Source organism: Capricornis sumatraensis, chromosome 7 (assembly GCF_032405125.1).
Source record: "Capricornis sumatraensis isolate serow.1 chromosome 7, serow.2, whole genome shotgun sequence".
Classification (NCBI taxonomy): Eukaryota; Metazoa; Chordata; class Mammalia; order Artiodactyla; family Bovidae; genus Capricornis; species Capricornis sumatraensis.
The window spans coordinates 34,011,048-34,037,047 of record NC_091075.1 but is presented as its reverse complement, the minus strand read 5'-3'; the positions used below and the strand labels follow the sequence as shown (position 1 = coordinate 34,037,047).

Sequence of the window (26,000 nt, the reverse complement as noted above, 5' to 3'; positions counted from 1 at the left end):
GAAGCATAATGCTATATGTAGTCTTCTATTCCCTGATGATACTAAACCTGACCCTTGGTGTCCTGACTTCTTATTTAAATACTAGTTTTTTAGTTTAAGCCATTATTCTCTGCTAATCACTGCTTAGTTCTGCAGTGAAGAAGTTGTGGTTATGGTTGAGATTTGAATATGTGTAATGAATATTTTTCATTTTTCTAGTTTAGTGATTAATTGAACTGCTCTCTACTAATCTGTCAAGCAGAAAGTTGACATTCTGTTCCTCTTTCCACACTTGTAGTCTGCAGTTGGTTTTGTTCCATGTTTCATGGTATATGTATAATAATTTCACATTACTGTTAAACTTTATGGAAGCATCAAAGGATCTTTTTTGTTAAGAGAGCATAATCATACCAGCAACACAACAATAAATATAATCTTTTCAAATTATACTACATAGCACACTGCTTAATATCATTACTAAAATCTGCTTTATTTATAATAGATAAAGTTATTAAAACACCCCAGTGTCTCTACTTAAAGTTTCAGGGATCTGTCTTTCAAAGATGGTTTGCTGAAATCTTGCCATTCATTCAATTTTTTATTTGACAGTACATTTAATGAATACCTACTCTAAGCCAAGAACTTCATTAGATATTAAGAGATAAAAGAATAGGAAAGGAGGAAGGGATCCTATTCTGAAACAGTTTATGTAATATAGATTGGCATCCAATCTAATAGACTTTGAGTCTTTCCTTCCCTGGAATTCTATTAACTTAAGCTTAAAGCTGATATCCTACAAGGATTCAGGAGTGATCCAATTCTCCTAAAAGATTTGTTCTGGAAATTGGCTGCTTCTGGTGGAGTTATAGCCATACCAGATATTTTAGCTTTCCCCTCCCTTGGCTTTGACTCCATTCAGAGTTCACTCTATGTTAAACTATCACAGTAAGTGAATAAGAATCTTTTTCTTGGATATATTGATTTGACTCTTGATAATTTTTGATTATCCATGTAAGCAATTTTTGGAGAAAAAAGAAGCTGAATGCTTTGCTCTTAAGAACACTTGAGAAAAATTAAGTACACTAAAACATATTTGTTTTTCGTTGCAATATTAATTCTTATTTCATAAATATGGTCACTAAAATAAATAATACAAAAAAGACAAATAATTTTTAATTTACTTTCTTTAAATTCCTTCAAACTCAGGAAATGTCTGTATAACTTAGTAGCATATTTAGGTAGTACAGAGGACTCAGTTGAGTGCGTGGTAAACTAGTTCTTCATATGATTATTTTTAAAATCAATTATTTTAACATTTTGTAAAGTCTGAACATTTGAACAGCATAGATTCCAATAGATTATGCAACAGCTTCATATTTTAATAAAGCAGTTTACCTAACAATTTCTTTTTCTTTTAAAAATATTTCTTAACAGATTAAATATTCACTTGACTTCCACTGTTTACATAACATTGTATTTACCAGTTTTGAAATGCATCTTCTGGAATGCAGTTCTTTAAATATAAAATAGCTACCTAATCAAGTTTTCATATCACTATCAAACTATTTTTGAGATCAGGTGTCAAACTAAAACTGCAAGTGAATTTTTTGAGACAGATTGTCTGTTAGCTTCATTCAGAATGGCAGATTCTTTCCTACCAGAAAATTACTTTCTTTTCCCTTCCTCAAATAATAATAGGCAAAATATATTCAATTCAAATTGACATTTTCTCAGATATAGTTTAGTCATTTAGACATCTGAGGACTTCAGCTTTTAGAACTTGTAAAAGGTAACCATCCTTTTGTGTGGATTTAAAACTAGTCCTCTCAAAGACTTTGGCTTCTGATAGATGACTTTACCATTCCTTATAGAATCATTAAGCTATTAAATTCTAGAATAATATATCTTTATTGTTTTAATTCCTATCGCTCATGAATATTAATCTAAATAATTCCTGTAAGGAAAATGGATTCCTTACATGATTACTTCAGATACTGTCTTTGGATGACATTTATAAAACCTCATTATGAGTAAAGGGTATGTTGATGAAGAACTTGGAATCTCCCTACTTCTTTATTTGTAAATGAGAATTAACAACATCTGAATCAGAATGTAGTTTTTAGCAGAAAATGAAATAATGTGTTAAGTACTTAGTATTTTTCCCAAAATATAGTAGGATCTTAATAAATGTAAGTTTTTGTAGTTCAGCACTGGTGGAGCACGTAGAAATAGTGGTATTTGACAAAATATTGATAAATCTTATATTGCTAAAGAAAAAAGACCACATATATAACACAGTTTAGTCAATATTATGAGAGAGTGGTAGAATTTTTCACTGCTTTTTAAAAATCAAGATGCCTATCTGCATAATATTAAAAATTTTTAAACATGTAATAACATTGAATGACAAAAATTTATTTTAAACATTTCCTGTTTAAAGTTGAGACCTAAAATGAAGTTGATAGACACTGTAGACACTGTTTAATTTTACTTCATGAGTAGATGGCAGAGAATTAAAAACTGACCTGCTTTTGCCAGACAGAAATTTTGGTATCAGTGAATGATATACACTAAAGGAAAAAACGGCATTTTAAACTGAGAAAAATCATCTTTATGGTACATTAATTGACTGGAAATCCAGTATATTTATACTAGATATGGCTGATAGTAGGTGTTATTTTATTTTCAGAAAAATCTTTATTTCATAAAGATCATAAATAAAGGATGGATTTTAAAGCTAATATGTTCTATGACAAAGAAAATTTACACTTGTAAATCTTTTTCTCTTTCATTATTCTGTAATAATTCTTTGAAACAAACCTGAGAAATACTCACTTCATCCAATGTGTATCCTATGTCAAATATTTTATTTCTGTTGCTGTAAGAATCTATTGAAAACAATAATATGTTAATTACAAAGACTTCATCGGTTTAAAAGATTTCAGATGGATATCATGAATTACAAACTACCTTTGTAAAGGCTAAGTAAACTACTAAGTAAGGCTGCATTAAAACTAAAATTTATTTAATCACATCTATTCTAATTCCAATTAGAACAGATACATGTTAAAAATATTATTTTATTTTTTTTATTTTCACATCCATAGTTGAGTCAAATCTTAAAGTTTAAGTCTAGAGTTGGATGGTGACTGGGAAAAGGAAGAAGAAAATGGTTTTCTTTGTGTTCTCAAAGGCTTATATGCAAACTAGTAGTAATTTGGATAAACATCACTGGAGTTTATTTTGTATTAATCAACAGACTTTTTCTTCTTTATGTTAAGAACACAATTATATACTAATAAATCAGTTCAGCAGTTAATGAGCATTTTATCTATTCCTTATCAAAACAAGTCCATGAGTTAACACCAATAGTTCTAAGAAATAATTGGGAAAAGTCTTAAAAAATGATGCCTCCTCTTTCTCTCGCTGCTGTCTTATTTAAGAATCCCCTTTTCATTGCTTATATATATATAAAACTCTTACAACTATCTTCCTAGGTCGTCAAAGTACCTTGAAATCCATTAATGAATAATTAAGTGTAATAGCAGCTTACTTTGTGACCTTTTCCAATGTTTAGATAACACATAGTTTTCTGACGTATTCAACATATTATAAACTTATTATAAAGAAAAAGTATTCAAGTCCATCACTTCATATGAAATTATTTAGGCATTCATTAATTATATACATAAATGCATATAATTTAAAGCACAGACAGCAACTACAAATGAGTTGATTATTTTAATGAACATGTGGTATTGTTTTCACTTGGATATGGGCTAAGCATTAAGCAAATGTTTTACAGTAACAGAATCTCTTAGCATTTCCTGATAACAACTCATTAATAGTTTTGTGTTCTGTTATGTACTATAACATTTCTAATTCTTCCATTTCTTATCTTATAGGAAATAAATGATGTGGATGTACAGGAACTTGTAAGAAGGTCAATTGGAAGGTTAACCATCATTCGACAGACATTTCCAGTCCCCCAGAATATAAGTCAGCGATGTTTCCGTGGCAACCATCGAATATCTTCAACATTGTGTGATCCAAAGGATCCATTTGCTCAGAATATGGAGGTATATTCTAAGCACCCAGATATTTCTTTAAGGATTTTTTTTTTTTTTGGTCAGCTGTAGAGAGATATTTTCTGGTGGCATTGCATTCAGAATTCTACATGTTTCCATTTTTGGTCCAGCAATTTCATAAGTCTACTTGGGAAGAGTGCTAAGAATCTTTCTTTGATTGTTCTAAATTTCATTGCAGCAAAATATCTATTTGATAAAAATATAATCAGTGAAGGTTATTCTCTTTTCAGCAAGTAGTTCAATAGCATTTCTCATGGTAGAATTCATGATTGATACTCCTTAATGCCAAACTCCAAATTATTAAGCTAATAAATTTGTTTCCCTTTTCTGGCATAACAAGGATATAGAAGCTTATTCCTTTTTAAAGATTAATTTCTGGTTGGAAGGGGACTTCATCAGAAAAATATTTAGAAATCTGAAAATGCAGAAGTGTTATATAAAGTTATATCCAACTCAGATGGGAGATAGCTGAAACCTTTGCTATTCAGAATACAACAAAAATTTGAAAGTAAATGAATATAATCTCTGAGCAGCAAAATGAATAAAATAACATAAATTCCCTGTAGCTTACACATAAGAATGCCCTTTTAATACTCATCTGGATCCTATTTCTTTTTCTTAAGGAAACTCCTATCAGAAATTTTTGTGTTATTTCACTTTGCACTGGCCATCTCAATATGTCAGTTTGAAGGAGGTTTGCCAAAGGCAGGCACGTCAACGAGAATAGAGCATAGGAAGACCTGTAACGATGCAAGAAACATAAAAAGAGAAATCAAAGAGATATGCTAATTCAAATATCCTACCAGAGCAGCACCTTCTCTGTAAAACAACTCTACATTATAATACAGTTCCAAGTGTATCACTATAGTATATAGCTAGTTTATTCAGTTCAGTTCAGTTCAGTCGCACAGTCGTGTCCGACTCTTTGCGACCCAATGAATCGCAGCACGCCAGGCCTCTCTGTCCATCACCAACTCCCGGAGTTTACTCAGACTCATGTCCATCGAGGCAGTGATGCCATCCAGCCATCTCATCCTCTGTCGTTCCCTTCTCCTCCTGCCCTCAATCCCTCCCAGCATCAGAGTCTTTTCCAATGAGTCAACTTTTTGCATGAGGTGGCCAAAGTACTGGAGTTTCAACTTCAGCATCATTCCTTCCAAAGAAATCCCAGGGCTGATCTCCTTCAGAATGGGCTGGTTGGATCTCCTTGCAGTCCAAGGGACTCTCAAGAGTCTTCTCCAACACCACAGTTCAAAAGCATCAATTCTTCAGTGCTCTGCCTTCTTCACAGTCCAACTCTTGCATCCATACATGACCACAGGAAAAACCATAGCCTTGACTAGATGGACCTTTGTTGGCAAAGTAATGTCTCTGCTTTTGAATATGCTATCTAGGTTGGTCATAACTTTTCTTCCAAGGAGTAAGCGTCTTTTAATTTCATGGCTGCAGTCACCATCTGCAGTGATTTTGGAGCCCCCAAAAATAAAGTCTGACACTGTTTCCCCATCTATTTCCCATGAAGTGATGGGACCAGATGCCATGATCTTCGTTTTCTGAATGTTGAGCTTTAAGCCAACTTTTTCATCCTCCTCTTTCACTTTCATCAAGAGGCTTTTTAGTTCCTCTTCACTTTCTGCCATAAGGGTGGTGTCATCTGCATATCTGAGGTTATTGATATTTCTCCCGGCAATCTTGATTCCAAGCTTGTGTTTCTTCCAGTCCAGCGTTTCTCATGATGTATTCTACATAGAAGTTAAATAAGCAGAGTGACAATGTACAGCCTTGATGTACTCCTCTTCCTATTTGGAACCAGTCTGTTGTTCCATGTCCAGTTCTAACTGTTGCTTCCTGACCTGCATACAGATTTCTCAAGAGGCAGGTCCGGTGGTCTGGTATTCCCATCTCTTTCAGAATTTTCCACAGTTAATTGTGATCCACACAGTCAAAGGCTTTGGCATAGTCAATAAAGCACAAATAGATGTCTTTTTGGAACTCTCTTGCTTTTTCCATGATCCAGCGGATGTTGGCAATTTGATCTCTGGTTCCTCTGCCTATTCTAAAACCAGCTTGAACATCAGGAAGTTCACAGTTCACGTATTGCTGAAGCCTGGCTTGGAGAATTTTGAGCATTACTTTCCTAGCATGTGAGATGAGTGCAATTGTGCGGTAGTTTGAGCATTCTTTGCCATTGCCTTTCTTTGGGATTGGAATGAAAACTGAGCTTTTGCAGTCCTGTAGCCACTGCTGAGTTTTCCAAATTTGCTGGCATATTCAATGCAGCACTTTCACAGCATCATCTTTCAGGATTTGAAATAGCTCAACTGGAATTCTATTACCTCCACTAGCTTTGTTCATAGTGATGTTTTCTAAGGCCCACTTGACTTCACATTCCAGGATGTCTGGCTCTAGATCAGTGATCACACCATCGTGATTATCTGGGTCGTGAAGATATTTTTTGTACAGTTCTTCTGTGTATTCTTGCCACCTCTTCTTAGCTAGTTTATTAGTTAATATTTAAACAGTAACCCTGAGATACCAAGAAAGATTAAAGTCACAATCAATTTCATAAGTAGGAAAAAACATAAGATCTATTTTAGAAACCTATTCCTTCAAATGTTTAATAGAAATAATATTTAAGTACTTAGAGATGTTCAGTTTGAAGAGGCTGGAAAAATAATTCTAGGAGAACTAGTTCATTCATAGTAATACTAGATAAATAAGGTGACTTGGCTAAACCACTTCCTTATTTGAAAGATAATAGTTTCCCTAATTTTAGTCAGCTTTGAATATTTTAGATAAATGGCCATTTATCTAACCATTTCTTCATACTTATTACCATTGTAATGCTGCTGCTGCTGCTGCTAAGTCGCTTCAGTCATGTCCGACTCTGTGTGACCCCATAGACAATAGCCCACCAGGCTACTCTGTCCATGGGATTTTCTAGGCAAGAATACTGGAGTGGTTTGCCATTTCCTTCTCCACCATTGTAATGAGCAGTGTGTATTTACCCAACAGCTGGTTCTGGAATCATTGCCCACAAAACTTTGCTAGTAGATTTTTAAGCTCCTTTAGAATAAGTTCTCTCTAGGCATCATAAAATCACATTAAATATTTGTCTTTCTTTCTTTTTCCCATCATACCTACCATGGTGCTTTGCACCTTTGTAAAAATTTGGATTTGAAAGTAATCGGTAAGAAAACAGACGTCAAGTGAGCCACTCAATCCTAAACAAAGTTTGAGTTTTCTACTAATGACCCATCTTTTGATATTAATTGGTTCTGAGTATAATTGATGTGGAAATGATAGAGTTTTAAATAGAAATGTGAAAGAACTTTGATTTAGAAAATCATGAGATATTAAAGGCTGTTTCTGTTGAAAGAGGTAGTAGGAAATGTACAGATTGGGAAAGCAGCAAGGTACTGCACAGTATTTCAAAGCATATTCGCCTAACAGCACAATCCTTCTGATTCAGTTGAGTTCCTTGAAACCAGGGAACAAATATTTTATTTATCTTTGTATTCCCAGACATATCTAATGAACTAAGGATGTGCTGGAAGTAGCGCTCCTCCTGCCCCATACCTTCTTCATACACCCCTCAAAGCTACAGATTGAAGAAAGCTGGAAGATTACTTTTCTTTGTGCATCTATTGTGTATTAACATCCCTATTACATGTAATAGAATTTGACTAAATGTTTAATATGTAAAAGGAAAACTGACAGAAACTTTTATATGTGAAGACTTATATAATGAAGTGCCTAAATGCTGGGCTCTTGAATTTAAAATGTTCCACTAAAAGTGGAGCATTTGATAAAAATCTGGCCTTGGTGTATGTTTTATCTCACTGAAGTTAAAGAAAATAACAAGAAAAGAACTTTAAAAATTGAGAGTAAGGGGTTCCCTGGGAGAAACAACCCTCTCTCAACTTGGAGTCCGCAGTGCAGATAAAAAGGATCACAGGTAGACATATATCTTATCAGCAGGATCCAACTTAAAGGAAAACTCAGAGAAAAAGGTATGAAAATATGATTCTTATGACCTCTGAAAACAGAAACCCAGCAGTCACAATAATCTGTACAACAGAGGAGAAGAGGGCACATCTAGAGAAGAGGGTGAGCCTGTAGAGATCTCTGGCCTGTTACATGTTTTAGTGTACACAGAAAGGAGAGTACACAGAAAGGAGTGTACACAGAAAGGAGTGTATACAGAAAGGAGAGTACACAGAAAGGAGAGTACACAGAAAGGAGAGTAATATTTTGCTGTTGTTCAGTTGCTCAGTCGTCTAACTCTTTGTGACCCCATGGACTGCAGCACGCCAGGCTTCCTTGTCCTTCACCATTTCCCAGTATTTGATCAAACTCACGTCCATTGAATCGGTGATGCCATCCAACCATCTCATCCTCTTTCATCCTCTCCTCCTGCGTTCAATCTTTCCCAGCATCAGGGTCTTTGGCAATGAGTCGGTTCTATGGATCAGATGACCAAGGTATTGGAGCTTCAGCTTCAGCAACTGTCCTTCTACTGGGTAAGCCTAAGTAATACTTAGGAAGAACAAGAGCCAAGTTTCCTCAGTCTTTAAATTAGTGCCAGAAAGACTAAAATTCAGAATTAGCTGAAGTTGCAAACTAAATGTCAAAGATACCTTTCAGCTAGAAACAGTTTTTAGCAATATATGAAACAAAAGGAAGTAAGCCATTTACTGCTTGATGAAATTAATGTTGTCTTCCTAGGTGGCATGGTGGTAAAGAATCCCTCTACCAATGCAGAGATGCAAGAGATGTGAGTTCGATCCATGGGTCAGGAAAATCCCTTGAAGTAGGAAATGGCAACTTATTCCAGAATACTTGCCTGGGAAAGCCCGTGGACAGAGGAGCCTGGTGGGCTACAGTCCATGGGGTCACGAAGAGCCAGACACAACTGAGCACACGCACAAAACGAATGTTAGTTTGGCTGCTAATGGAGAGAAAATAGAAACACTCAAATCCTTTTGCTTCTGTTTCTCCACCTTAAAATTGGAAAGATTAGGGTAAAAGTCATTTAAAGATAAGTAAATCATTAGATTAGAAGAAGCAGGTGTTGGGAGGTGGTTAGAGTATGCCTTACTGTTCTATAATGAGGCCTGAAAAATAATTTCTCAGAGCAGTTAATAAAGCTGTAGATCTGATCACAATGTTGTAATCTAGAAATATTAGAGAAATATTTAGGAAGAGAACCCAAGTACAAGACATTGGCATATTGTCCCAGTTTTCAAAAGGGAGGTAGAAAGATTCTGATAACAAGTGTTTAACACAGTAAAATTAATATTCAGATACATTGCTGTTGTTCATTTGCTCAGTCCTGTCCGATTCTTTGTGACCCCATGCAGTGCAGCATGTCAGGCTTCCCAGTCCTTCACCATCTCCCAGAAGAATATACTATTAAATACATGGCTTGAGGAACTTTAAACAAGATAATAGGACTTCCTTAAGAACAGGCATCACCAAAGCCTACTTAATATTTTTTTTTTAGATTTAGATGATGTGGTAAATCTTTCTATTCTTTGTTGATTTTAATGTAGCATTGAAAAAATTTCCTTTAGGAAAACATTAAAAAGTCTATATAAATTGATGCCATTCAAACATTTTCACCAAAGACTATGAAGAACAAAAGATAGTAAACATTTTGGCTTCAGATTTTTTTTAAAAGTTCACAACATACTCTTATTATTGTCTTTAAAAGTTATACCATATATGAGTTTCTTTAAAATTAAAAGTAATATATCTTGAATCAAGATTGCTGGGAGAAATATCAGTAACGTCAGATATGCAAATGACACCACCCTTATGACAGAAAGGAACTAAAAAGCGTCTTGATGAAGGTGAAGGAGGAGAGTGAAAAGGCTGGCTTAAAACTCAGCATTCAGAAAACTAAGATCATAGCATCCGCTTCCATCACTTCCTGGAAAATAGATAGGGAAACAATGGAAACAGTGTGAGACTTTATTTTCTTGGGCTCCAAAATTACAGCAGATGGTAACTGCAGCCATGAAATTAGAAGATGCTTGCTCCTTGGAAGAAAAGCTATGACAAAGCTAGACAGCATATTAAAAAACTGAGACGTTACTTTGCCAGCAAAAGTCTCTATAGTCATAGCTATGGTTTTTCCAGTAGTCATGTATGGATGTGAGAGTTGGACTGTGAAGAAAGCTGAGTTGATGCTTTTGAACTGTGAGTGCTGGAGAAGACTCTAGAGAGTCCCTTGGACTGCAAGGAGATCAAACCAGTCAATCTGAAAGGAAATCAATCCTAAATTGGAAGGACTGATGCTAAAGCTGAAGCTCCAATATTTTGGCCATCTGATGCGAAGATCTGACTCATTAGAAAAGACCCTGATACTGGAAAAGATTGAAGGAAGGAGAAGAAGAGGATGACAGAGGATGAGATGGTTGGATGGCATCACCGACTCAATGGACGTGAGTTTGAGCAAGCTCCAGGAGATGGTGAAGGACAGGGAAGCATGACGTGCTGCAGTCCGTGGGGTCACAGAGTCAGACACAACTGAGTGATTGAACAACAACATCTCAAAAAGTAATCAGCTAAACTACTTTGTTTTGTCTCCAAATCTTCAGGCAAAATTGGTAAGCCTAGAACATGGCCCAGATGTATTATGTAGCTTTGTGTACCTTTAATATTTACAGCTTTTCACCAGAGTTTCTCTTACCCTCAGTTCGGGAAGTATGGAACTAGTGGAATAGTAAAACCACACTGATAGATATTCTACTCTTGAAGTGCAAGGAATTCTCTATGGTTATCCAAAGAGTCTGTCTTTGGACCTAGGGCTTCCCTTGTGGCTCAGCTGGTAAAGAATCCACCTGCAATGCAGAAGACCTGGCTTTGATCCCTGGGTTGGGAAGATCCCCTGGAGAAGGGAAATGTTACCCAGTCCAGTATTCTGTCCTGGAGAATTCTATGGACTGTATAGTCGTAGGGGGTCCCAAACAGTTGGAGATGACTGATCAACTTTGACTTCACTCAGACCTAGTATTTTCAAGATTTTTAAACTACACAAATTAAAATGAATAAAATACGTCTATCAGATTTGTAAATGACATAAAACTAGAAGAGAAAGCTTATATTTTCTTATATCATCAATATTCAAATTGTTAAGTCACTGAATGATATGCCTAAAACTTAAAATATGATAGATATAAAGTGTAGATTCAAAGTCAGTTGCATGATGTCTAGATGGATGAGACATGGTTTGACAGTTTAAGGCTGTTAAAATGAAGGCAAACTTGTTTTGAACATAGCAGAAGTAATATTTGCTCCAAACCATTCTAATGTTATCTCAGTCTCTGTGTCAGAAGCATTTTGTTAAGATCAAGAGAGATAACATTTTATCCAAATCTCTCCTAGTCAGTTCACATCTGCAAATAAAGTTAGTTCTGAGTATTAAACTTTCAACAGAAACACTGAAAAATAAGAGAAAGACAGAGGAAGAATGCTGAGATGAGGAGCTGCCTAGAAATTATACCAAGTAATCAAGTACTAAAGGAAGGAGAATGTTCCAGAGCAAGTCAAAGAAGGTGTGAGATATCGGAAAGTTGGCATGTAGTGGAGGTTGGTGTTGATGCTTCAGTAAAGTCAGAAAACAAATGTTGTTAGAGCAGATAGAGAGAAACGATTGGTCAAATGGTGGGATGCAGACATTTAAGATGTTAGAGGAGTTGTTCATTTGTGTCTAATAAATAGTCACTTGTGCTTGTCATGGCCAGAGTAGAAGCAAAGGTCATCTGAATAAAAAGTGACCAAGAGGTCAGTAGGTAATGGCAGAGAGGGGCTGTAATGTGCACCACGGTAAAGAGCACAGACCTCAAAAGAGAATAGGGATTTGCTAAGAAAGAAGTAAAAGAAGGGATAATGGAAAGCTCAGAGAATGTCATCACCCCCTTTTGATTCTGCAGCTCGGGATGTGAGCAAACAAAGAGAGGCAGTCATTTGTCAAAAATACTTGTCACATATCGACTACAAATCACTGACCTTTTAGTCCAGCATGGATGCTAAAGTGCATGCCTCTAGATATGCAAAGGAGACTATGCCATAAGAAGTGTCACCAGTTGTCAGATCGCTCACATCTTGACTTCTGTTAAACCTAACTGATGTTGAACTAGACTTTCTTTTCTTTGACTTTCTTTCTTTGACAACTATTTATGAAAAACCAAATATGTGCTAGACTCTGGGCTAAGTCAAGAAGAAATAAAAAATAAGGGGAACAGAAAGTGCAAAAGGCAAAAATATTGCAATATGAGCACCTACCCAGAAGGAACTTATATTCTGTGTGAAAAGCAATTTAAAAGAAATTTTAGCATTCTGATATGCTTCAATAGAGATATGCACTGAGTGTTCCGATAGATAAAACAAGAACTGCCCACCTAGCCTGGCAGTGGGGAGAATCCTGAGAAGTTGTCAGGGTAGGATTCACCCAGCCTGTGACCCATGAATTGAGTGCGAGAGGACGTTAACTAGTTAGAGACAGATAAAGAGACATCAGAGGATGTTCCCACAACTCTCTCATCTACACACTTGAAGCAGTCAGTCGGAGGGTGAAACAAGATAAAGCTGGATTGCTTAGAGCAAGAGAGTTTGAGGCAGTGGAGTCATGGGAGGTTAGAAAAGGTCAAATTATTGTAGATTATTGAGAAATATCAGAAGATGTGCCCCAGACTTTTGGATACAACTCATTCATCCTTCACATTTCTTCTAGATTTACCTTTTGGGTATTCAGTCTGATTCAGATGAAGTTCATTTTATCAGCTACTTTTAACTTCAAGCATTACTCTTCATTCATTGCCAGTTACAGACATTTCTCTAGAAATTATCTGGTGGGGTGGGGGCGAAGATGAGAATGGCATATCCAAATATTTCCTTATAAAGAACAAACTGATATTTCATGTGGTGCATAAGAATGTTGAAAGTCTCTTTAAAGGAAAATCTACAAAAACAAGTGGTTAAAGATTTACCTAGTTAGAAAATTCAAAGGCACCGTTAGGAAGTGCTTATTAACAGTTGCTCAAATTCTCACCATCCTAATAGTTGAAGTTTAGTAGCATGCTGTGATGTGGGCAGAAAATTTCATAGGATTCCTTCATGATTAATTATAAGCAAAGGGTAATCAAAGTACTGTCCCCTTTATTTTCAAGAAAAAATGTGATAACAAGACTCCTAAATATCTGAGAAGATTTACATGCTTAAAATGGATTTATTTTTTATAGCTATGTTGAGTTCTCATTTTTTATTTTATATTGATTTTTTTTCTTCAGAAAGGGAATGATATAACGTTAAACCACTGTTGTTGACCTTGGATATCTCATGGTATCTATATTTTTAAAATGTTATTTCTAAATTATTTAAAAAATAGACAACTTTGGTAATTAACAGTGAGGATAGTGATTCTGGCAAACTGTAAGAGTGCAATACAGTGTATCAAATATTTGTATAATTTATTTTAAAATCTATGTAGAGGGAAGTTAATATGACTACCTTAGAAGAAGAAATCATTAATGTAAACACACATTCACAAACAGCAGTTTATGGTATTTGTCTTGTTAATTGCAATGCACCTGTATATAATTTTGTATAGACCCTTGATCATTGTAATGTTTATGAATGGTGCTGTTTCCTCTCACTTTTCCATTACTGAATCTCCATAGACACAAACATATAGGCAAATGGTGACATCTGGCTCCTATGACACTCATCTTCCATGTAAAATCAAGTTGATATTTCTCCATCTAAAAAACCAGAATGCAAAAATTTGACATCTTCAGAAAATGTATTATTCATTTTCCCTTCCAATCTTAAACCCTTAGATCCTTACTTCCTCAGAAAGAAATAAGGACCAGTGATTTTCTAAGGTTTGACACTAACAGCCTTGCCTCTGTCGAAATTCCTCTTTTTTATCATCTCTCTCATGCCTAAATAAGCTGAAAAAGCAGTTGAGGCATACAATCAGACAAGACTTCATTCTCAATAGCAAAATTGCCCAGGAAATGAAAAAAAAAGAAACCTTCTGCTTAACAAATAACCCAGTAAACCAGCTATCTATGACATTTACAGAAGCAACTGAGCTGATACTTTTCTCCTTATTCTTGATGGTTGGCATCAGTGATTCTAATGATTACTGTCTAATGTCTTTTCAGATTTCAAACCTTTACATATATGACACGGTGCTTCTGCTTGCTAACGCTTTTCATAAGAAGCTGGAGGACCGGAAGTGGCACAGCATGGCTAGTCTGTCATGTATCAGAAAGAACTCCAAGCCCTGGCAGGGAGGGCGCTCCATGCTGGAGACCATCAAGAAGGTAACTTCTAACTAGCATTTCTTTTTTCAAAATTCATCTGTTAGTTTGTTGTCATTGTTGTTAATTTTATTTTTTTATTGAAGTATAGTCGACTTTACAATGTTGTGCCAATCTCTGCTGTACAGCAAAATGACACAGTTATACACATATAAACATTTCTTTCTTTAATAATCTTTTCCATTATGGTTTCTCACAGGATACTGAATATAGTTTCCTATGTCATTCAGTTGTCTATCCATCCTATATATAATAGTTTACATCTGCTAATCCCAGATTCCCAATCCATCCCTCTCCCATATCTCTTCCCCCTTGGCAACCGTGTGTCTAGCATTTCAGTCTTCCTAATTTTTATGCAAAGAGAAACAATAAGTCATTGATAAGATATATTTTAGGATTTTTTTCTTCACTAATATTGCTGCCTATTCAGAGCACAAAATAGTGTAATGGATAAATTAAATATTAAAAAAAAAATCAAGGGCTTCCCCAGTGGGTCACTGGTTAAGAATCTGCCTTGCAATGTCGGGGACACAGGTTCGCTCCATAGTTCAGGAGGATCCCATGTGCCATGCGGCAGTTAAGCCTGCATGCCACACTACTTTACCCATGCTTTAGAGTCCTCGAGCTGCAACTACTAAGCACACCACAACTAGAGAGTAACCCCTGCTCTCCGTAACTGTAGAAAGAAACCCACACAGCAACGAAGACCCAGCACAGCCAAAAATAAATAAAATTGAAATAAATATTTAAAAATTTCAAGGTCAGAAAATCACGTCTATGTGATTTATTTATTCATAAGGAAATTTTCCGCAGATTACAAAATTAATCATTGAAATATTTTATTTCACCTTCATTGTATCGTTAGTGTCAGAGATGCTCAAATTATTCAGTATCTGTCACAAAGTACAGAAAGTCATTTTTGTTTTCTAACCATCATCCCCTGAAAAAAATAAGCACTAGATCTAGGTGTTTTTCAGTTAGACGATACATGGTAAAACATAGGATGTGATCTTTAATTTGCCTTGCAATAATAATATGTCATAAACCGTCAATATTTTGGTGCATTTGTGAGCTGTTTGGGGGTACTTGATGGCATTCTTCTTCACTGTCAGTGTGGTGTTTAGCCTGCCTGTGACCTGCTTTAGCTCAGCTACCCGCTCCGTTCCCAGGAGGCAGTTTATGTTGCTTAGCTCCTCTCACAGTTACAAGCATCCAGCAGTTTATTAGCCTCTTTGTCATGTCATCCTTGCTGGCATTTTCCATTTGTCTCACACAGCTTCTCAGATTTAAAATGAAATGATTAATAAAACAAACAAATTTCCCCTGTACCCTTTACACAAAGGAGACAGTCATTTGTAAGTTTATATTCTTCATTTTATGCATCCTTTTCCTTACTGCAAGCATTTGCCTTTTTTCCTGAAATAGTAAGAGAAATAGCTAGTCAAATGAAATATGAAGTGTTTAGAGATGCCAGAGAAAATCTTAAAATTAACATTAAAAGGGAACTAGATGTACAAAAACCAGGACGTGGAGGGAAAAATAGGTTTCTTGTAGAGAAAAGCCTGTATTTTCCGCTTGGTGCTGTATCCTCTTTGCAGAAGAATCACTTTAATGAGAATTTAGGCTCTTATCAACTGAAGTGCTTAAGAATTAAATTCATTGAATACATTGGCAGAGGAGGATTTTTTAAGTGAAAAATGAATAAGTCAAATCTAAACTCAAGGTGTTGGTTGCCAAAATCCCCCAGCTCTATTTCTACGGAGAGTTGGCAGGTATGAATCCAAGGGAGGTTGTTGAACATGGTTCCGATCCTGCCAATTTATTAATTCATGGCTTGGCTTGGATGCAGGAACCTGAATATATTCATTCTTCAGAAGCTGTCACACAAAGGCAGAATAATAGTTTGGGAGGTTGCTTAGGAGATACTTATTTAGTGAAAGTGTCCGTAGGAGGGAAGAAGAGACACTATAATATGTAGGTATTTCTTATGGAGCAATTCAATATGTAAAATGTTTCTGTTAGAAAATATATAATCAAAACAATGATTTTATATGATAATTATGAAGTTTTGTTTGAGAGAATATTTGTACATTTTTTCCTGTAAACTTTCAAGCCAGTAGCATTTTTTAAAGGCATATATCTATATTCTATATCTAAAGGCTAAGTTTGAATGATATGTATGGTAACAAAAGTTCTGTTTCCTTATTTTTTTCTCACATTTTGAATTAGCCTTGGAAACAGAGTCATGTTTTTCCAATCATATTACTTTGCCTCACCTGAGTGTTTTGGTTATCCCATTTAGATGTCCAGGCTGATGACACTTCACAAAACAAGATAATTTACTACTTGCACAGGACCTCCTGAAGAAAGCAGAGTGGGCCCATGCAGGCCCAGGCTGGGTGGAGCAGAGTGCTGTGAATGGGCAGGACAGTTGTAGTAGTTAAGGGACAAGCTAAGAATAGTTCCCATTTACTTGGGCTGGAGATTTTACAGTCTTAAATTTTCCAGAGGTTTCAAAGAAGGAGATCCATGATGGGCTTTCTTGATCAGCCTGTCCATATGTAGGGCCTAATAAGAAAGGCAGCTTAAAAAGAAATCAGCTGCTAAACATCACAGATGAGGTCAGGCTCTTTATTACCATGGGAATATTCTAGTGAAAAAATTCTTAATTGCATTCAAGTAGCCGCTGCATGCCTATAATCTGACCATGTGCTGTACACTTTACAAAGCCTTTGTACTAATGTGAGCAGTGCGTTTTCAGTTGCTCAGTCTTGTCCGACTCTTTGCAACCCTTTGGATTGTAGCCCGCCAGGCTCCTCTGTGCGTGGGGTTTTTCAGGCAAGAATACTGGAGCAGGTTATGATTTCCTACTCTAGAGGATCTTCTGGACCCAAGGATTAAAAGACAGATTCTTTATTGCTGAGCCATTGGGGATTTCCAGTGCAAGGAGTACAAAGAATTAAAAGAGTGAATGTCTGCCCCTTAATTAATTTGCATTCTCATTATGTGGATGAGATAAAAAGAGTTAAAAAAAAAACAATGCAGTTGACATGAGCACTGTAATGTCGAGCAAGAAGGAGGTGGTGGTTTCCAGGGAACTCTGTGTTGCAGCTTTATAATTTATTTTGTTGTTGTTGTTGTTCTGTCACTCAGTCATGTCTCACTCTTTGAGACCCCATGGACTGCAGCACACCTGTCCTCCCTGTCCTCACCATCTCCCAGAGCCTGCTCAAACGCATGTCCATTGAGTCAGTGATGCCATCACTATCTCATCTATCCCATCTTTTCTCTCAACTATCTCATCTTCTGCCATCCCCTTCTCCTGCCTCCAATCTTTCCCAGTATCAGGGTCTTTTCTAATGAATCAGATCTTTGAATCAGGTGGCCAAAGTATTGGAGTTTCAGCTTCAGCATCAGTCCTTCCAGTGAACACTTGGGACTGATTTCCTTTAGGATGGACTGGTTGGACCTCCTTGCAGTCCAAGGGACTCTCAAGAGTCTTCTCCAGCACCACAGTTCAAAAGAATTGATTCTTCAGTGCTCAGCCTTCTTTATGTCCAACTCTCACATCCATACATGACTACTGGAAAAACCATAGCTTTGACTATATGGACCTTTGTCAGCAAAGTAATGTCTTTACTTTTTATTTTGCTGTCTAGGTTAGTCATAGCTTTTCTTTCAAGGAGCAGGCCTCTTTTAATTTCATGGCTGTAGTCCCCATCTGCAGCAATTTTGCGAATTGGTAGAGTGGGTGCCTCCATATTTATCTTCTTTTTTCAATAATAAGAGATTAATTTTCAACTGATCATTTCTTTCAGAGAATATCAGCACCCCCAAGCCATTGTTATTTATATGGATTTTATAGATTATTTTTGAGAAAGTTATAGTTTTTAAAATAATGAGCCTTTTATTCATAGACATGGTATCCATCTATATAGTCATCTTCTTATAACCCTCAGTAAAGATTTATAGTATTCTTCATATGTATTTTCATTGTTTTTACTGCTGAAATTTTACAGGGTTTTGAATATGCTCACCTGTGTGTATGTGTGTGTATGCACACACTATAACGAATTGGATATGTTTCCATTATATTTTTAAACTAGATACATCGTAGATACAATGAACTGACCTGACTGACTTTTGATACATAACTCTGGATTCTTACTTCTTTCTTTGTAGTTTATTCCCTTATGCTTTTAAATATATATTGACATTATCTTCAAAAAACCCTCAGTACTTAATTCTAATACTTTAAATTTTTTCAAAGCTTTGAAAAAATATTTTCTTGGGACATTTGGGAACGCAATCTACCAGGTACTCTTGGAATTCTTCAGGTTTTGGAGCAGTAAACTTTCCTTCCTGCAAGTGAGGGAGCCAGGCCATCTCTGTGTCAGAGACAATGATGCCAGGATTCTACCCATGTAACAGAGCTGCAGATGAAGCTGGCCAGGCCTGGAACTGGTTGGCAGAGCTCTGTTGTGCAGGACATAGTATTTTCCAGCTCTCCTTTGATGTAGTCTTCAGGGATTCCTCCTGGTTTTGTTCTTGGTTCACCAAACAACATATGTTACTCTCAAGCTCTTAGATAGAGGAAACCCCAAGCAGCGGCGTTACGGGCACACCCATGAGGCAGAGGCCTGACCTGGGGTCTGCACAAAAGTGTCTGTAGGTGGTTCTGCAGTATGGGCCAACAACAGAAAATAGAATGGCCAGTGAGCAGTTTCTAGAACAAATACATGTGATTTGAGGAACAGATGTAAGTATGGAAACCTGCAAAGCAAATTTTCGAGATTTTATTGACCTGGCTAAAGATGAAAATATTGCCATCGATACTGTTGAACCTCTATATATACACTTACTTGGGAAAACAATTATTATTAGGGAGCCATTTTTAAATGTAAACTGTGAACACTTAAAACCATTTGACAAAAATCCATACAGACAGCTCACCTGCCTCCCACTATAAGTTATCCTAACTTTTAACATGGCTGTCAACGAGATCTTTGACAGTTAACCTGACTCAGTCTTAGAACATCAGATTCAAGAAGGTCCATTCAGTGTGTTGAATATGAGAAACTGAATCCAGAAGACATTGGTCAGCTCATCACCATCCGTGTCACGATGATCAGGATGTCCTAGCTGATTCCAGAGGCGTATGGGGCCTCCTTCCAGTGTGCACCCACACTGTCCTGGTAGAGATGGACCGGTCAGGCCGCTGAGCCTGCAAACGTGCCTGCTGCCCCACCACAGTGTGGTGCAGAGCCACGGCTGCCTTGTGTTCTCTGACAAGCAGATGATCAGACTCCGAGGGTCTCCTAAAAATATGCTTGCAGGGCAGATGCCTCATGGTGACATCCTTTTGCTCACAATGATATTGTTGACAAGGTTCATCTTGGGGACAGAATGAACATTACAAGCATCTCTCCAGCTGTTCCTATTGAGTCAATCCAGGAGTGAGTCATGTGAAGTCTGCTGACAGAACCCTCATTGGTATCATTCATTATCAGAGAATGGATGCAAAGTGTCTGCATGAAGGAGATAAAGAAGCAGAACAGAAACTTTTTCAGAGAAGCATGTGAAATTGCTTAAAAAACTTTCCAGACAAACAAGCATTTATGAGAGATTTGCTTCAGCCTCAGGTCCAAGCAATTAAGAACAGAAAGATTTCAAAAAGGAAATCACTTCAGCTTTTCCGGGAAATAGGGAAGGGTTTTAGTAACACAGGAAGAGACAGATTTCATGCTGAGATCAACCTCCTGCTGTGTGGCAACCCTGGGGCCAGCAAGTCCCAGCTGCTGCAGTATGGGTACAGCCTGGTCCCCTGGGACCAGTGCACACCTAAGAAGGGTTTCAGTGATGTTGGCCTGACAGTATATATAGTGAAAGACCCTGAGAGGGGACAGCTGGTACTGCAGACTGGTGCCCTTTTCCTGAGTGACAGTGGCATATACTGTATTGATACTTAAGAAGATGAATCAAAGTACAAGACCAGTACTGCTCAAAGTCAGGGAACAGCTGACTCTTCTCACCTATAAGCTTGGGGTTACTTGCCAGCCCAAGGCGGGAGCATGTATCCTGGAAGTAGCAAATTCTACTGAGTCTCAGTGTGTATGTTAGTTGTTCAAGTCGTGTCCAACAGAGAAGCTGGCCAGACTTCTCTGTCCGTGGGATTCTCCAGGCAGGAATACTGAAGTGGGTGGACATTCGCTTCTCCAGCGGATCTTCCCAACCCAGGGATCCAACCCAGATCTCCTGTACTGCAGTCAGATTGTTTATCATCTGAGCCACCAGGGAAGCCCATTGACTCTCAACGTAATGCTAAAAATAAATAAATTAATAAAACACACATTTAGACATATCCAGTGACAACATACGTTATTATCAAAGTTCAGTTTTAGCTTCCTTGTGTTAGACCTCAGGTTAGAGCCTGTGGCAGGCATCTGGCTCTCTGCCGCATGACTCTGTACCTCCAGAGCAGGAAGCAAGCAGGAGAAGACTGCATGGATACAGACATGCTGAAGGGCCATGCTTCACAGCACTGGATGCTGAGGTTGACTTAGGAAGCCAGTCAGGCTGTCACTGAAGCTTCAGGAGTGGAGGGATGGTTTTTGCATATCCTCAACAGCAGAAATCATTAAAATGGCTTAGCTGAAGCCCATGCCAAAGTATGATTTTCAAATAAAGTTGAAGTAAAGAAACAGACCTCCATAAAGAGGCTATTAGCAGTATGCTGTTAACCCCTAGACTGGCATTGTGGACATATCTATTATTACTAGAGAAATGAGTGCCATCTGTCCTAAATGGAAAGAAGAGTTAGCTGAAGCACTGAGAAAACTTATTTTATCTAAGAATAAAACACCAGGCCAAAGATACTCATAACTTTTGCAAGATGTTGGGGGACAATCGGACACAGCAATTACCAAAGATATTATATTTGACAAAGCATGGTGCGCCTTGGCCGATGACAATTTTTTGGTGGTGATTGAAAAAGCTACTTGCTTGCTCTGGAGCTCTGGTGAGCAGTGCAGTGTGTTCAGTTCCGCTGCACTTGGTCACTGCCCTTGCAGCCATATATTTATGGCAGAGGTGCCAACAGAAAGACATTCTTAGTCTCTGTTTGGTTTCACAAAATTTTTCTAGCCTGGGTTCAGTTTTTCTTAGTAAAATGTGTTTTCTTTTTTGTTGTTTTTTCCCCCACATTTTGTCATAAGTAAAAACATGGTTCCAATTTACAATATATACAGTCGAGATAATTTTCTTGAAGTGTCTTTTTTTAGCAACAGGACTTTGAATCTATATAGAGAGCGGGATATCAATCTTTTTTGAAGATGGCATCCTGGGTCATAGCTTTTGTGTTTAACTTCCTAATAGCAATCATCCATATGCTTGGGGTTTTTATAATATGAAATAAGGCTTAGACAGAGTCATTTTCCCTGTTAAAGCACTTGCTGTAATTCCTCAGAGGCTTGTTCTCATGGCTACTATAAAATCAGAATTAAATGATAGGAAATGATTACGTTCTAGGTTAATTTCTGCCATTTTATCCTAAGATATAAAGCTTTTCCCCAAATAAATGATAGAATTTAAAAAATAACAATAAAAGAAAACTTTTATTGGCTAATTACTTTAGTTTCCAGTTCCAAACTTGTATAATTTTGGTGATAAACACCATCTTGGTTTAATAAAAATGCTGCAGTGTTCCACTGTTAAATATATCAAGGGCATAATTTGAAAAGAGATTTTTTAGATTGTGTAAAGACTGTATCCTCTTTTTATACTTAAAACTTTTATTAATTCATGCAATTCTAGAATAGCAAGACAAAATAAACTTAATCTAACGGACATGACTGAAGCGACTTGGCAGCAGCAGCAGCAACCTATTTTCTGCAATTTTAAGGTAGAGAAAACTGAGTCTCAGAAAAAAATAAATGAATTATTAAGGGCTTGTTACGCAGCAAATCAGTTTTAAATATCAAGATTTCTGGTTTCCTGTTTTATGTTCTAGGTACCATACAATTTATCTGTTTTGTCGTTCTTGGAAGTAGTGTCTGTTTACTACAAATCAAAATTATTGAATCTTCCCAGTTGGCACAATGGTAAAGAATTCCTCTGCCAGTGCAGGAGGCACAGGACATGCAAGTCTGATCACTGGGTTGGGAAGATTCCTTGAAGTAGGAATTGGCAACCCACTCCAGTATGCTTGCCTGGAAAATTCCATGGACAGAGGAGCTTGGAGGGCTACCATACAGGGAGGTGCAAAGAGTTGGACACGACTGAGCACAAGCTCAGCAAAGAAAATACACGCACACATACCAAGAATCAGGGGTAGAGGCACCGTGTGTTGATATTATATAAACAATACTTTATTTTTAATATGGCCTTTTCAAATTCCCTGAAGTTAGTGTGTACATTGATGAGTCTGTAAAAGACTATTCCAAAACCCTTGACTGCATTTTTTAACAACTCTTTGGGTGAAAAGTTTATTTTCACATGTATGCATTCTTTATTATAAGATGCTACATTTAAATGTATATTTTGGTAAGGAGTTTTCAGACTGTGTAATTTAAGTTTGTTGATGTTACTTACCCTACAGCAAGCTTTCAAACATTTTAAACAAAATAAGTAAAGCAAATACAAGCAGGACTGCTCTGGAAGAGAGTGGGAGACAGTCTCCAGATGGACTCCCACCATGATCAGTTCTCAGAACCACAGTCTGAAAATCAGTTCCCTGGAATATTTAGAAGTCAGTTTAATCTGTTATCCATATAGCCGTACTGCCTTTCTTACAGGTTGTGGAATAGCATTACACCCATGTAACGTGGGTATGTTATTTTTATTTACAGACTTGCTCTATGATTAAATAGCATTTTCTATTTTTTTCTTACTGTTAATTTTATAAGTTTCCAAAAATACACTTTGTTCATTCATACATTCATCATTCTTTTAACAGATATTGATCAAATGCCTGTAACATGGACTCTATTGTTCAATGCTTTTGTGTGATTTCCCAAAAAGCTATTTAGAACCTAGTTGTGAATAATGGCTAATAAGTATACACAAAGATATACTCTAAGGTGAGAGATAATAAAGAGCCTCAAATGTGGTAAAAATAGAATTCTACGGAATCTTAGCAGAGTCCACTATGTGTGATGCAAATTGGATCCATGCTTCATGGCTCAGGTATTCCTTTTAGGGAGGACACTCAGCTGAGTTCATCTAGGACCTCCCTGGGCAGAGGGGTTCTGCTCTACTCCTTCTCTGGAAGAGCATGTGCACATTGGCTGGTCATTGCAGAACTGGGAAGGTCTGAGTGCCTGGCCTCCATCTGGGTTAACTATGAAGAGATACTGCACCTACAGACTGGCTCATGGGATCACCTGAGCTGCTGTAGAAGTGTGCACTTAAACCTTTCTCTCTGTCCATTCCCCCTTGTCACACTCCCTTGCATATACTTCCCATAGGAGCACTTCAAGGAACCCTTCTAGACACCAGCAAATCACCATCTCAGAGCTGTTTCCTGAGGAACCTGACCCCAAACCAAGAAAAAAATTAGAAAAAATGGCGTGGAACTGGTAGCCTCTTAATTTGAAAATCAGTCCATGGGGTTGCGAAGAGTCAGACAGGACTTAGTGACTAAACAACAATGAATGTAAAGTTATGGAGAGGCACATATTTCGGGTGGTAGAAGCACTGTAGCTGACACATCTATTGCAATAAATCACATAGACACTGACAAAGATTGATTAATTTACCTGAGTGCACAGAACACGTAGAGTAGTTGAGACTGGAAAAAGATTGAGGAAAGGAATTAATTTTGTAGGTAAATGAAAAATCTTAAAGAATATGAGGGCATAGATAAGTGACAGGATCAGAGCTGAGTTTTAGAAAGAATATGCTTACATCTTTTGTTTAATTAAAGAACAAACTAAGAAAACTATTACACTCAAAATATGTGACATATAAAAGCACTGACATTTTGCATGTATTTGATACAAGTAAGCCTAACAAGATTTGATAGATCCTTAAATCGAATATTTCCACATTGGTTTAATTGATCAATTTCTGCTAAATCCTTTGTGGTAGTTATTTTCAGTACCTAATGTGGGAAAATAGAATATATCAACATGTGTGTCTATATCTCAGATCTTTCAGTATCAACTTTATCCGTGTTGATACATATTATCCTAAAGGAGATACACTGATACATATTGATATCTAAAAGAGTATTCTTTAAAATGGCAAAAATATTAAAAATAATTCTTATATATTCATATCTATTCATTCAAGTATTTATTGAGTACTACTACCATATGCTGTACTGTGAGATCACAGAAAAAGGAAGAGAAATAGAAATATCAAAAATAATTATGTGTGATCAGTTTGACAAAAGGGGAGATACCAACTGTTCTGGAAGCATGTGACTGCAGGACCTACTTAGACATAAGAGTGATAGATAAGCAGAAACATTTATGATGAATAGGCATTATCCAGAAAAGGAAAGAGGAGTGTATTGCATATATTGCAGGGTTATAGAGGAGAATATCTGATGCAAGAGCAATACAATGTAAGTAGGTTTGGAGGAAAAAAGAGTTTGGCGTATTTAAGCATCTGAATAAAGACTGAGGGGGCTGGAATAGAAACACAACAGGAACATGGCTCTTCATTAGCTAAAACAGATAGACAAGGGAAAGATTATGAAAGGTTTCGTAGACTATGGTAAAGTTCCTAAGCTTTATCTGATGTGCCCTCTTTGGTATAGAGTCAGATCCGAAGTTGCTGGAGCAGAAGCCCTGAAGTCTGGGTCCGAGATGACTCCTTTCCCTTTAAGTCAGTATTCTCCCCTCCCACAGCGCTGGGATCCCGGCCCCACGGGAGAGCAGTGCTGGAGCAGCAGGGGCCCATGTGGGCTCTCAGAGCATTGTGGGGCATGGGTTACAGGAGGTTGGCTGTAGGCAGAGATCCAGGCTGCCTCTGATGGTGACACCTGTGTAAGTGCCAACAAAGGCTGCCCCCTCCCTGCCTAGATGCTGCCCCAGGTCTGAGTCTCCTCTGTGTTCCAATGCTTAGCTCTTTCCTCAGTCATGGCGGTCCTCGATCCAGCGCAGAACTGAGTCATGAAATAAGCAGTCTTGGAGCATTCAATAGGCTCAGGCTGGGGCCTGTGCTAGGTCGGTAGCAGAAAACTGGGCAGCCGCTAGTAGTCTCACACTGCCCTCTCTGCCCTGCCTGGGGAGCAAGCCAGAGCATGCACACGCTTCACAGGCTCAGTCCAGGCTGCCCATAGCCCTCCTCCTCAGCAGCCCTCCACCAAGGGGGCAGGTCTGCCCTTTGTCAGACCCCAGGCCTGGGGAGCCCAATATTGGATGTAAATTGCTCACGCCCCAGGGAGGATGTCTGCCCTTGTGATCTCACTTTTCTTTTGAGTCCCTTCCCAGGGTCACAGGTCCTAACCTGATTGTTTCTCTTCTCTTCCTACCTGATTACATGTGAATTCTTTCTTACTGCCTTGGTTTTATGAGTCTGTCTGCCATTTTCCAGTTAGTTTTCAGTAAGAGTAGTTCCACGTGTAAATATATTTTTGATGTGCTCCTAAGGG

General features: G+C 37.5%; 1 protein-coding gene and 2 pseudogenes across 2 annotated transcripts in view; all 3 read left to right on the top strand.

Annotated features, from left to right (window-relative positions):
* The window catches only part of GRID2 (glutamate ionotropic receptor delta type subunit 2), a 1,614,208-nt gene that overhangs the window by 1,006,637 nt on the left and 581,571 nt on the right, over positions 1–26,000 (top strand). For both annotated transcript variants that reach the window (XM_068975313.1, XM_068975312.1), the window contains 2 exons: positions 3,885–4,058; positions 14,243–14,404. In XM_068975313.1, coding sequence (XP_068831414.1) covers positions 3,885–4,058; positions 14,243–14,404 — 336 coding nt within the window. The remainder of the gene's footprint in view (positions 1–3,884; positions 4,059–14,242; positions 14,405–26,000) is intronic.
* Positions 18,804–20,521, top strand: LOC138082210 (DNA replication licensing factor MCM4 pseudogene; annotated as a pseudogene).
* On the top strand, positions 20,720–21,514 carry LOC138082208 (DNA replication licensing factor MCM4 pseudogene; annotated as a pseudogene).